Source organism: Pelophylax lessonae (assembly GCF_965119305.1).
Source record: "Pelophylax lessonae genome assembly, chromosome: 3".
Lineage (NCBI taxonomy): Eukaryota > Metazoa > Chordata > Amphibia > Anura > Ranidae > Pelophylax > Pelophylax lessonae.
The window spans coordinates 549,760,157-549,774,556 of NC_138770.1; the positions used below are offsets into that span (position 1 = coordinate 549,760,157).

Genomic DNA, 14,400 nt, shown 5'->3' on the forward strand with positions numbered 1-14,400 from the left:
TTAGACGTATAGTGTGCTCCCATACTGATATATACAGTACCTGCAACAGTATAAGTTTTGGTTCTTATACACTTGTTAATAAGCGAAATAATTAATAAACATTTAGTAATTTGTAAAATTTGGCAAAGTTAAGGATTGTTTTAATTTAGAAAAAAAAAAGTCAAGTGGGATATTTGCTGATGTCTGACAATCAGTTAATGTATGTAGACAGCTAAACCTGCAGAAATGAGCAGTCTAGCAAATGGCTACAATTTAAACAGCACCCAGCTCCACCTTGACAGATGCTGGTAATATGTAATTTATGCTCCAATATATTTTATTAAATGTAAACATCTAATAAAGGAAATCTCTTGTTCATTTGGGGAGTCGGAGATTTGGATGTACTATAGCATTTCCTAAACTAAGTTACATATAGCGTTATAAGAATGGCACCTACAGTAAATACAACCTTTGTCCTACTGAAGTTCTGCCACCAACGTGGAATTACACAGGTGACGGAAACGTACTGACTACTAGAAAGTAAACAATGTATAAAATTCCAGAGGAGTAAAATCAAAGGGACCTCTGTGAGAGGTGTGGTTAGGTATTTAGGTGAAGTAATATATGTTGGCAGTTGTTTTATTGTCTTTGTGTATCAGTATGGATTGAGAACACCTGTGGTCATTTTGAAGAGCTAATGAAGTCAGGAAAAAGTATATGTTGATTTAGAAAACTATACAGTGGTTTCTGTCTCTAGCCATTCTGTAATCTGTACGATGTTAGGGCCAATGTGTCTGACTTCTTGGTAAATATAGCGTATTGCAATGACTGACTACTTTTTACCAAAAATCATGTAACATCAGGGCCATCCTACTGGATATACCCAAATGGGCCAAGACTGGCTTTTCTATTGTGAACTTGATAATTTGTTCAATAGACTAAATATTAAACTGGCCATAGATGGATTAAAATTCATCTAGTTTAGCAGGGACTGGCTGAATTTTGATCCATGCATGTCCATGCCTGTTCAACATTGACTTTATTGAATGGGCTTGTTAGAACGTTTTTCTCAATCAGCCTGGGAACGGAGAGTCTTAATTTCAGAATACAATGTCCCAACAGGAAGGATTCCTTTGTCCATTTTGGTGGATGATCGAAAGAAAAAAATTCTATGGCCAACTTTACTGTGTATTAACAATTTTACAGGGATTTGGCTTTGAGGTTTAATTGATTCATTTTCTTTCTTGAATGCTAGAAAATCCTAGCATCCTTTAACCTGAACAATTATATATGTAATATATGTAAATATGACAAAAACAAGGTGTAACCTGAAATATTATTACCACCTATATACAGTGGGTACGGAAAGTATTCAGACCCCCTTAAATTTTTCACTCTTTGTTATATTGCAGCCATTTGCTAAAATCATTTAGGTTCATTCTTCTTCCTCATGAATGTACACATAGCACCCCATACTGACAGAAAAACACAGAATTGTTGACATTGTTGCAGATTTATTAAAAAAGAAAAACTGAAATATCACATGGTCCTAAGTATTCAGACCTTTTGCTGTGACACTCATATATTTAACTCAGGTGCTTTCCATTTCTTCTGATCATCCTTGAGATGGTTCTACACCTTCATTTGAGTCCAGCTGTGTTTGATTATACTGATTGGACTTGATTAGGAAAGCCACACACCTGTCTATATAAGACCTTCCAGATCACAATGCATGTCAGAGCAAATGAGAATCATGAGGTCAAAGGAACTGCCTGAAGAGCTCAGAGACAGAATTGTGGCAAGGCACAGATCTGGCCAAGGTTACAAAAAGATTTCTGCTGCACTTAAGGTTCCTAAGAGCACAGTGGCCTACATAATCCTCAAATGGAAGACGTTTGGGACGACCAGAACCCTTCCTAGAGCTGGCCGTCCGGCCAAACTGAGCTATCGGGGGAGAAGAGCCTTGGTGAGAGAGGTAAAGAAGAACCCAAAGATCACTGTGGCTGAGCTCCAGAGATGCAGTCAGGAGATGGGAGAAAGTTGTAGAAAGTCAACCATCACTGCAGCCCTCCACCAGTCGGGGCTTTATGGCAGAGTGGCCCGACGGAAGCCTCTCCTCAGTGTAAGACACATGAAAGCCCGCATGGAGTTTGCTAAAAAAACACCTGAAGGACTCCAAGATGGTGAGAAATAAGATTCTCTGGTCTGATGAGACCAAAATAGAACTTTTTGGCCTTAATTCTAAGCGGTATGTGTGGAGAAAACCAGGCACTGCTCATCACCTGTCCAATACAGTCCCAACAGTGAAGCATGGTGGTGGCAGCATCATGCTGTGGGGGTGTTTTTCAGCTGCAGGGACAGGATGACTGGTTGCAATCGAGGGAAAGATGAATGCGGCCAAATACAGGGATATCCTGGACAAAAACCTTCTCCAGAGTGCTCTGGACCTCAGACTGGGCCGAAGGTTTACCTTCCAACAAGACAATGACCCTAAGCACACAGCTAAAATAACGAAGGAGTGGCTTCACAACAACTCCGTGACTGTTCTTGAATGGCCCAGCCAGAGCCCTGACTTAAACCCAATTGAGCATCTCTGGAGAGACCTAAAAATGGCTGTCCACCAACGTTTACCATCCAACCTGACAGAACTGGAGAGGATCTGCAAGGAGGAATGGCAGAGTATCCCCAAATCCAGGTGTGAAAGACTTGTTGCATCTTTCCCAAAAAGACTCCTGGCTGTATTAGATCAAAAAGGGGCTTCTACTAAATACTGATCAAAGGGTCTGAGTCTGAATACTTAGGACCATGTGATATTTCAGTTTTTCTTTTTTAACCGGTTGCCGACCGCCGCACGACTATATACTGCGGCGGTCAGCCCCGGCCAGGCAGAGTGACGTATCGGTACGTCACTCGCCTGTCACTGACTTGCGAGCCTATAGCGAGCGGGCGCGCGCCCGCCGCGGCTCGTTCACAGGCAAGTCAGTGCGTGTGACCGGCGGACTCGATGTCCGCCGGCCACACTACGATCGCTCCTGTGAAGGGAGAAAGACAGAGCAGCTTGTGTAAACAAGCTGCCTGTCAGTTCTCCCTGTGTAAAAGTAAAGATCTGACCGTTCTACTATGTAGAACGGTTGATCTTTGCTTTTACACCAATAGCAATGTCCCTACACAGTAGAAAGCACGCCCCTAGGACACACTTAACCCCTCCCTTCCCAATAAAGTTAACCCCTTCCCTGCCAGTGTCATTTTTCCAGTAACAGTGCATATGTATAGCACTGATTACTGCAGTAATGTCACTGGTAACCCCAAAAGTGTCAAAAATGTCAGTCAAGGGTCCGATCTGTCCGCCGCAATGTCGCAGTACCGAAAAAAAATCGCAGATCGCCGCCATTACGCGTTAAAAAAAAAAACACCAAAAATGACAAAAATCTTTCTCTTTGTTAGTAAACGCGATAACTTTTGCGCAAACCAATCAAAATACGCTTTTTGCGATTTTTTTTACCAAACATAGGTAGCATAAAACAAATTGGCCGAAAAATGTTAAAAAATTTTGATTTTTACTTTTTTTTTTGGGGAATTTCATATAAAAAAATGTGAAAAATATTGTTATTTTTGCAAAATTTACGCTCTTTTTTTGTTTATAGCGCGTGATCAAAAAATCGCACAGGTGATCAAATACCACCAAAAGAAAGCTCTGTTTGTGGGAAAAAAAGGACGTCAAATTCGTTTAGGTACAGCGTCGCACGACCGCGCAATTGTCCGTTAAAGTCACGCAGTAAAAAATCGCAAAAAAAACCCTGGTCCTTTAGCAGCCAAATCCTCCGGGGCTTAAGTGGTTAATAAATCTGCAACAAAGTCAACAATTCTGTGTTTTTCTGTCAGTATGGGGTGCTATGTGTACATTCATGAGGAAGAAGAATGAACTTAAATGATTTTAGCAAATGGCTGCAATATAACAAAGAGTGAAAAATTTAAGGGGGTCTGAATACTTTCCGTACCCACTGTATATAAGCGCATAAATATTACAAAGATTTCCCCTGTTTTTGCACATATGCATTTTGATTTAACGTATGTTTGTATATCTACATACGATGTATCAGCGCTGCTAGTGCAACCTTTGTAATATTTATACGCTTATATATATATAGGTGGTAATAATATTTCAGGTTACACCTTGTTTTGTCATATATTCTTTATTAATAGCAGCAGCTAATTTTCTCCCCTGTGAAGGCACAAGAGAGATATTATTTATATTTTTGTTTTGTTTTTAGCACTGGGTGAGTGGGTTTGTACTGGATAAATTTTACACCTACTCCTCTTTTTTGCATAATATGTAAATATGGTTGATGGTCGCACTGTTCTGCAATCTGAATTGTCACCTGCTGCTAATGGCCACCAATGATTTGCTATTCCAGCCCAGTGACACCAATGAAAATCGGTAATTCTGCCACTTGTCATCAGAATGTCGATTACTAGGACTTGCTGAATGCGAACTGACATTCTCTGAGGTGGACCCCTCTTGTGACCTTGTTTAGGCCAGTCCAGTATTACAGGGCAAGCCAGATATGTAAACCCAATGTCTACACAAATGCTTGTGAATTTAAGATCCATAATTTGCTCTCCTCCTAAACTACCATTTTGGAATGCAAGGACTTTCATAGAGTTGACTGCTTCAAAGGCATTTGTTTTTTTAATTTTAAGATTGCAAAATAAAGGAAATTCCTCTTTCTTTTGAACTTTTGGTAACTGGCCTGGAGTACTGCCTAACATCCTAATACAGAACTGTTTGTTGACATACGTGTCTAATTTAAATTGAATATATTTGACTTATATATTATGACTTATAAAGCTTGTTGTTTCTCCATAGCATCCCTTTGTGGAATCCAGAGCAGTTCATCTCTCATTTCTCTTTCTTCGTGGTCTAATTACATTAATGGGAGCAAATTGTGCCTGTGGCTATCCTTTTACTATGATGGACTTGATGCCGTGGAACACATTTGATGGCAACCTGTTTCACCAGAAGTACCTGCAGTGTCATGGGCAGAAACCTTTGGTGGAGATCATAGAAAAAAATGTGAGTAATAATATTTGATGATTAAAGTGTAATTAAACCCACATAAAAAAAAAAAGATCAATACATGCTGTTTTACATGCTGTTCATACTCACTATGAGATTCGTTTTCTGTATTTTGCAGAAAAATTGGTTGATCCTGCTGCTCTCTATCTTCACCTTCTCTTCATATCCCCAATTCTGCTAGGGATTTTGATTAATGGTGGCTTCACCCCCCTTTTAAGACATAGGCTGGAGGGGCGTAACACAGTCAGTGACTGGCAGAAATCCACCCACTCCATAGTATTTCCACAAAATAATGAAGATTTGATATCAAATATATATTTGTATGCCAATTTAAAACCGTTCATTGATATTATTTTTTACTCTGTATTCTAAAAGCAGTTTTTTTATTTTGAACATGTGACCAGCAGAGGACTAAAATCTCTTCCTGCTTATGTTTCCCTAATAACTACAGTGCCATCATCCACATACAGAAATAGAAGGGCCAGTGTAAAGATACAATAACAATATAGACCAGGCTTTCAAAACTTTTTAACAGAGGAATAACTGTATAGATTCAAGGAACCCCTGCTAATAAATACTATAGCTACAGCTCATGGCACATTACTGTGATCAGTAGGTTGAGAAAAAAAAAAACAAAAGAAGAAAAGAATGAGTAATGAGGCCTACTTAGCATATTTAAACCAGGTCTGTTTTTTTCGAACAAAATTGATTTCAGTAATTATAATAAAATGCTTAATTATGTCCTGAAAAGACATGCAGGTAGTTAAAATTGTAGTGTTCCCCTGCAGAAGAGTGTCTCAGAGGGAGCTTGAAAAAGTCCTCTTTGGGGTTTACACATCTCCCAGGCTCCCCTCAAACACTTTTAGAGACCTCTGTTTCTCTGTCTAGTTCGAGTTTTGCACCTCTCCCTTTTGGCAATTTAGGATCACCTGGAACTCAGAGTTAGTGCTCTAGAGCCTGGGGAACAGACAAGTCGTGTCTGTGAGAGCTGAAAGGTTGGTGGAGCTGTAAAATTGTATGTGGAGACTGACGAGCAGTAGGCTTGCTCAGCCTACTAGTTAAGTCATGGATTTGTGCAGTTAGTGCCAGGACACGGCTAGGATTTTGTTTGGGAATTTTTGCCCTGTTTATTTTGTGGAACGACTGTACGGCACATGTAAATAGACTTGTAAATAGCACCAATAAACACAGCACTGTTTATCACTTCATCACTAGACTGGTATCTGTGCCTGAAATTGTGCTCACCCCAGGGAGCTTTGTACCTGCTACCTGTCCACCAGCTCACACCCCACATTGGTGCTTAGTGGAGAAATGCACTGTTATATGATTGGTCAGTGTAGGGCCTCCATACATTGGTGATCACTGGGAGAGGCGCCCTTTTACTCCGGTGAACCATGCAGAAGGACCCTGATCTTGGTTGTCACTGGGACAAGTGGTCAGTGGGAGAAAAGCCCATAATAAAATAATTCTCTTCTAACAGATAGGTAAAAGATAATTGCTGTCAGTGGTTGCTTATTTGAAAGTCATAAATGGCTCATTGCCTAAGGAACCCTTAGCAACTTTTGGAGGAACCCTAAGTCTCCACAGAACCCTTGTTGAAAAAGGCCAATATAGACTCGTGCTTGCAAACATTTTGATGCTGCAGTTTTTTGGCATTAAAACAATTAACCCCTGTTATTTGAGATGCATTTTAAGGTACACTCTACTTCTTCTTTTTACTGCGGCAGTGAGGCCCTCCTGCACAAACCAACGTAGACCTATGTCGGTCGCACAGTATGAGCGCGTGCCGCCGGCGGTGCGCTCCCGCCCCCACTCGGCATTGGGGACTCCGATGCACAGGGCAGATGGCTCCGATTGCTGCCTGACACCTGCGATCGCTCCCTGGTGAGAGAGAAGAACGGTCAGCTGTTGTAAACACAGCTGACCGTTCTTCTCCCTGGAATGATCATAGAGCTCCTGTGATCCTTCTATACAGGAACACAGGTCTCTATGGTCATTTCACATGCCACGCCCCCCCCACAGTTAGAATCACTCCCCTAGGCTCCCATTTAGCCCCTTGATCACCCACAGTGTTAACCCCTTTCCTGCCAGTGTTATTATTACAGTAACAGTGCATATTTTTAGCACTGATTATTGTAGTATTGTCACTGGTCCCCCCAAAAATGTCAGTTAGGGGTCAAATGTGTCCGCCGCAATGTCACAGTCCCGCTAAAAATCGCAGATCGAAGCCATTACTAGTAAAAAAAAAAAAACAATAAAAATGACATAAATCTTTCCCGCAGTTAGTAGACGCAATAACTTTTGCGCAAACCAATCAAAATACGCTTATTGTGATTTTTTTTTTTTTTTACCAAAAAAATGTAGCGGAAAACAAATTGGCCTAAAATGTTAAAAAAAATTGATTTTTAATTATTTTTTGAGAATGGTATATAGCAGAACGTAAAAAATATTGTTTTTTTTTTCCAGAATTGTCGCTCTTTTTTTGTTTATAGTGCAAAAAATAAAAATTGCACAGGTGATCAAATACCACCAAAAGAAAGCTCTGTTTGTGGAAAAAAAGGACATCAATTTTATTTGGATATAGCGTCGCACAACCGCGCAATTGACCTTTAAAGTAACGCAGTGCCAAATCGCAAAATATGGCCTGGTCATTAAGGGGGAGAATCTTCTGGTCCAGAAGTGTTTAAGCAGCAATTGTTACGTTGAAACTATTGCACCCATTGTCCCAATGCCTGGTTGGTTCAAGACCGCAATAAACAAGGCAATTTAATAGAACAGTTGAACTTTAATTTTTTTCTTGTTTGTCTAAATTGCAAAGCAATCAGACATAAAATGGGGATTTGAGGAGCGGTCATTGTGAAAGTATTTAGATCTATGGCACAGTGGACACCATTTACTAAACCTGCAATAAAGGGATTTTATTGTAGATGAGATGCAGGCATGTTTTAGCTGAAATGATTTTGTGGATTTACGGTATGATTACATTGGTATTACTAAGCATATACCTATTTTTATTGTTTACGTTTGTAGTAGAGATTGTTTAGCATAAAAGACTTGCATAATAAGCATTCCATGGGAGAAGTATGTCAAATAAAAACATGCCATGGAATCGAGTTAACTTATAAAAATATACAACCAGCATCTTTACCAATGTTTACACATGAAACATTGTTCTTGTTGTATAAACATAGGGGTCTATTTTCAAAAATTTTGCTTAGCTGTTCGTCCGGCGAAACTGCATGTACATTCATTCCGTGTGAATCATCCAGCATTCACTAATTAGTTTTAGTACTGTTTAGCCCGTGTGTGTCCAATCCCAGCGTTTGCATGCGCCTTGAAGGCACAGGTGCTGTGTCCAGTCCCCCCTGCCTGCTGCCGGTCAAAGTTTTTGAGAGGCTGAACTACGATAAGCCCGTTCAGGGACATATGCCCAGAACACAGAATACCTGCATACTGAATTCTTATGGACTTTTTTGATCTGACCTAAATATTTCTTCCAGGTATACTGCATGTGTATACTTTAAAGCTTATGTAGGGGGAGATTTACTAAAACTGGAGCACACAAAATCTGGTGCCGCTCTGCATAGTAACCAATCAGCTTCTGAGTTTTTTTTTGCCAAAGCTTAATTTAGTAAGAGAAAGTTAGATACTGATTGGCTACCATGCACAGCTGCAGCAGATTTTGTGCACGCCAATTTTAGTAAAACTTCTCCTATAGGGATTGACTTCTGCTCCGGAAGGTTTTACCCCCTTAATGATCAGGCCATTTTTTGCGACTCGGCACTGCTTTGCCTTAACTGATAATTACGCGGTTGTGCGACGCTGTACCCAAATAAAATGAATGTCCTTTTTTTCCCACATATAGAGCTTTCTTTTGGTGGTATTTGATCAACTGCTTTTTTTTTTTTTTAGTTTTTGCTCTATAAACAAAAAAAGAGCGATCATTTTGAAAAAAAAAAAAACTATATTTTTTACTTTCTGCTATAAAATTTTCCCAATAAAAAAATGTAAAAAAAAACAATTTTTTTTTAGCAGTTTAGGCCAATTTGTATTCTGCTACATATTTTTGGTAAAAAAAAATTCCTAAAAAGCGTATAATAATTGGTTTGCTCAAACGTTATAGCGTTTACAAACTATGGGATAGATTTTTGGACCTTTTTATTATATTTTTTATTAGTAATGGCGGCGATCAGCGGTTTTTATCAGGACTGCGATATTGCGGCGGACAAATCTGACACTTTTTGGGGACAAGTGACGTTAATTCAGTGATAAGTGCTAAATAATATGCACTGTTCCTGTATAAATGACACTGGAAGGGAAGGGTTAACACTAGGGGTGATCAAAGGGGTTAATGTGTTCTCTATTTGTGCTTACTAACTGTGGGGGGGGGGTGGATTTAACAGAGGCACAGAGAGATCGGTGATTCAGCTTGGCTCTGACAGAAGAGCCGTCTTGCATTGTTTACATTCCAGACGGCTCTCCTGTCAGTTAACCGAAGATTGCGGGAGGCCGGCAGCGATCGAGCCCACTCCTCTCACGGTCTGTCTCCCGCTGTGTCTAATCACCGGAGACCGCGTGCACATAATCACATAGATCTACGTGATGATGCGCAGCCGAGCCGCCCTGCCGCAGTAAATCTGCGTGGGGCAGTCGGCAAGTGTTTAACTAAAACTGGGAAGTGCAAAATCTGGTCTTAGGCTTTGACAAAAAAAAAAAAATGGAAGCTGATGGGTTACTGACACTGTTGGAGAACTGCCCTGCACTGTGCAATATAGACAGAGAGATGTCTGTGATCAAATCCAAATTGCCTATATGCATGAGAAGGAGAGTGCAGTGTTTTTTAACCTACTGGTACCTGTTGACAGCATAATCGATTTTAATCAAAAGGTAAACTTAACCTTTAACCCTTTCTCTGTCACCACCATATGTAATAGGTTGTCAGCTGCCTAGTGTGTAAATCTGCTACTTCCATGGATCTCTGAAGGTAATACCCCCCCCCCCCCCACAGGTACCCCCTCCCTCCCTGTCCCACATTTTTCCTTAACTCCATTATCCCACCTGTGTGCCTGGAGCCCACATGGCAAGTGTAGCTGGACAGAGGGGAGGAAAACCAGTGAACACCCATTTATTGATCTCACCTACCTACTTAGGACCTGGAAGCAACGAGAATTGCGTTACTTATGGTTTCAGCTGTCACTTTTTCCAGCAGCTATGGCTAAGAAAGAAGCTAATGGAGTGTGATTGAAGTGCAGGGGAAGCAGCTAGGGGTCTAATAGATCCCAATGTCTCATTGAAGAGCACCTGCCATAGTAAGTGCATAGGGGGGCTTTGTGTCCCCTAGCATAGGCTAGTGCTTGTGTCCCTTATGTGATAACAATAAAAAATAAAATGACACCCAAGCACTAAAAAAAAAAAAATAAAAAAAAATAATAAAATGACACCCAAGCACTAAACTAAAAAAAAAAAAATGTTGAGCCCCTGCTGCTTACACATACACGCACATATGTACATAAATACACATGTCGATTGCACTACACATGTTACATATTGCCATGCACACATTAGAGGGAGAGTGATAATTCTAGGGCCATTATACACAGTTAAGAGGTTTCAAAGCGTCCCCTATTGGAAATTTGTAGTACTGAATTTTGTCCCTGTTACCCGGCCACACAGTTTTAAAGCCGTAGTAAAGTCTCTTAATAAAAAATAAAAAAAATATGTCCCCCTGCAGGTTTAAGTAATTATAAATTAGTATGCAGCACATAATATAACATTATGAGCGCTGGGCTGCCACGACTCTCCCTGGTCCCCGGCGCTTCCATGTTATCCCAGTCTTCCACCTGGTTTCTGAATCCTCAGCCACTTGAATGGCCAGGCTGCTGTAACATCACTCCCACGCATGCGCACGGGAGTCGATTCACCATGGCACAGGCCAGCTTATTTTTAAAAGCATGAGTTTACTACCACTTTAAGGCTTTGCATGTTTAACATCTATTTACTCTAAACTCATATTTTAGACTATACCAAAAATGTGTAATATATTGAATTTGTGTGCACTACAACTTAGTGTATTTTTACAATTAATGTTCACTTGATAAACCATTGCCGTATTATATCGTGTGAAAAAAAAATAATTGGGACTACCAGCATTTTATTCTTGAGGAATTTAACTCATCTTCAGGCCTAAAATTATTTTACTTTTTTATATGTGCAAAAAAAAATGCAAAACAGCACTTGCAGCAAAAGGGTTAAATAAAAGGAAGGTTAAACAAGGGAAGTTGGTAAGGAACAAGTCTTGTCGAATATAGGCAGTGCAAAAAGTCTAGTTCTTTTTTTTTTTTTTTTTTTGTGTGAAAGGTCAGACTTGCTATTTTTAAAGATTAGTGCTACAAAAGTTTCCTTTTTTTTCCCTCGGGGTAGGGGGATTTATGCAGTGCTAATGCCAAAATGGTGCTGCGCCACTTTTAACAACTGTGCATATAAAGTGCATATATAAAATAGTGATATATATAAAAAAAATGTTCTCACCAATAGGACGGAACTTGAGGTGAGCAGCCATCCATTTGTTGGTGAAGGCGTGCACAGACACAGGATTCATGGCTGAAGCACTGGCACTTTTGTATTTGCACCAGAATTGCAGTTTTGCACATGTCCTTTCTTGCACAATTATTGGGACTTTTTCTTCATTGTATTTGTCACATTCTTCCTGAATTGTAATATTTTATTGTATTTTTTATATATCTGTATTGTAATTTGTATTGATTTAATATTTTATTGTAAGATCACATTTTTTTTATATATTTATCACTATTTTGTATATGCACTTTACATGCACAGTTGTTAAAAGTGGTGCAGCACCATTTTTGGTATTTTTTCTGATTAATGTATGCAATGAAAACATAATAGGTGACAGCAGCCGCTTTTATATTAAGGCTACATTCACATGTGGGCGTAGTGGATCGCGGGCAGTATCGCCGCGATTCTGCCCGCGATCCGGAATCATTGCAAATCACGGGACACCTGTGCGATGCCCGTGATTTGCAATGGCACCCCAAACGCTGTGCGATGTTGCCGCGATTTCCGCCTGCCGAATCGCTGTAACATCGTGCAAACAGAATCGCGGGACGCCTGTCGCCCAAAAAAGGTACAAGAGCTTCGTACTGAACATGAACATAGCCTTAGGGCTCTTTCACACGGGCGGTCCGATCAGATCCGCCTGTCAGTTTTTTAGGCAGATCTGATCGGATCCTCCATGCAGCTCTATGGGGCAGCAGATGTCAGCGGAGACACCTCCGCTGACACCCGTATCCGAACGTGAACGTGAACATAGCCTTAGGGCTCTTTCACACGGGCGGTCCGATCAGATCCGCCTGTCAGTTTTTTAGGCAGATCTGATCGGATCCTCCATGCAGCTCTATGGGGCAGCAGATGTCAGCGGAGACACCTCCGCTGACACCCGCTGACACCCGTATCCGATCCTGTGGAAACCCTATTTTTCCATCCGTTCAGGTATCGGGATGGATCGGATGAGAGTGGACAGGCGGTCCGCTCTCATCCGATCCCCCAAAGAGAGCAGAGGGGGCTGTGACACCTCCCTCTCCGCACTGCAAGCGGAGACGGAGCTGTCATCCGCCGGCTCAGCGTGGATCGCGGATCAATCCCCGCTGAGCAACACGGATCTGCCTACGGAGGCGGACGATGTGAAAGAGCCCTTATAGGTTTTTTTTTTTATATAATCATTGTTATTTATTTGGTTACATCTTTTGATAACTAGATTTATTCACTTGGTTGTGCTGATTTATATGCACTTCTTACTATTTATCCAGTGCTATTCATTTTTTGATAAGCAGGATTTACACAAAAAAAAAAGATATTAAAAAATATTCCAATCTTTCCAGCTGGTTGCTGCAAATGACCAAATTCAGTCACTTGTACACAAAGGGATTATGAAGGGTATAATTCAGCGATATCTGTCCTGTCCTTGGCCTTGTGGCCACCTTTCGCCTTTTTCGTGTTCGTATGTATGCTGAAATTTTCTGTGCTGGAGGTTAAGTGAAAAGTAAAAGGTTCAAATGCAACCAAAGCATGCTAAGCTTTCCCTTGACATTGCCTGTTGTTGGCTAAGACATTCTGTTTACCTGTTTTCCAATCCGTCATTATGTTCAGCCACTCATTTCTGAAATAGCGAACAATACAAAACATATTTTAAACATGCAGAAAAGAGTATTTGTCTTTCTTGCCATGATTGGCTCCGCATTCCAAAAGCACCTGTGCAAATACATCTCTGCATGGCAATGTGATTAATGGTTTATCATCACAAAGCCTGTCCACCTTTGCACAGTGGCCCAATACATCGTCTCCTATGTACTTCATAGCTGATGATTGTTCAAGACCCTTCATGGCGCTTCTGTCTGTCAGTTACTGATAGACATGTCGGAGAATAGACGGGGCACCCACGGCTCTAGGCAATGGAGTACCATTCATGCAATTCAAGTCTGGAACATGTAGAATCACTGCTGAATTTTCTCAAAACTATCTTCAGCCTTCCTTCAAAGGGAACATGTATTTATTTCATCTGGGCCTGGACACAGGAACATTTATTGAATATGAGAATCTATTATTTATAGTATAACCAGGAAATATTTGTGCGCAGCTGTGTTTATTTACATATGAAGAATTGGAATAGCACTTATCATTTTACTCTGTAGGGCTCGTTTACACTTGCGTCGCCCTCCGGAGAGCGATTTGCGGGGGATGACTTTTCAGGGGGCATTTGACAGGTCACTGGGAAACAATCTGTCACCTCCTTATCGCCTGTTTTAACCCTGTAAAACCCAAACGTCTGCACTGAAACCACATGTGTTGCATTCAGTTGCAGGGAGATAGCGACGTGGCCCCATTCACTTGAATGGTTTGTGTTCGGCGGTGGTATTCCCTGTAGAACGCAACAGGGAGTAAAAATTTTTCTGTGACGTGGACATCCCCATCTCGCTGCCTCTGCAGCTTAAAGTGATTGTAAACGATCACCTAGAAAAACAACCCATTGCGTTTAAAAAGTGTAGCAGGTTTTCCAGGCATTGGGCCTGATATGGGTCTGCCATTGTTACCGGTGACCCCTTCAGCCCATTTAAGCTGAATACCCAAGTGTGAGAGTTGAGACAATGACCATTCTGGCATCTTTGGTTTGTTTTGTTTATTTGATAATGGGGATGGGAGAAGGGAATGAGTGGGATACTCCTCTGGCTCAACTAGGTAAAACTGGGACACTCTGTAGAAAAATGTCTGTTAGCGCTGTCTTGACACCAGCTGGATGTCGACCAACGCTTACTGACTCTTGAGAATTG

At 40.9% G+C, this 14,400-nt stretch overlaps 1 protein-coding gene across 3 annotated transcripts in view; it reads left to right on the top strand.

Moving 5' to 3' along the window:
* The window catches only part of FAM120B (family with sequence similarity 120 member B), a 401,073-nt gene that overhangs the window by 317,659 nt on the left and 69,014 nt on the right, over positions 1–14,400 (top strand). For all 3 annotated transcript variants that reach the window (XM_082251418.1, XM_082251420.1, XM_082251419.1), the window contains exon 7: positions 4,847–5,053. In XM_082251418.1, coding sequence (XP_082107544.1) covers positions 4,847–5,053 — 207 coding nt within the window. The remainder of the gene's footprint in view (positions 1–4,846; positions 5,054–14,400) is intronic.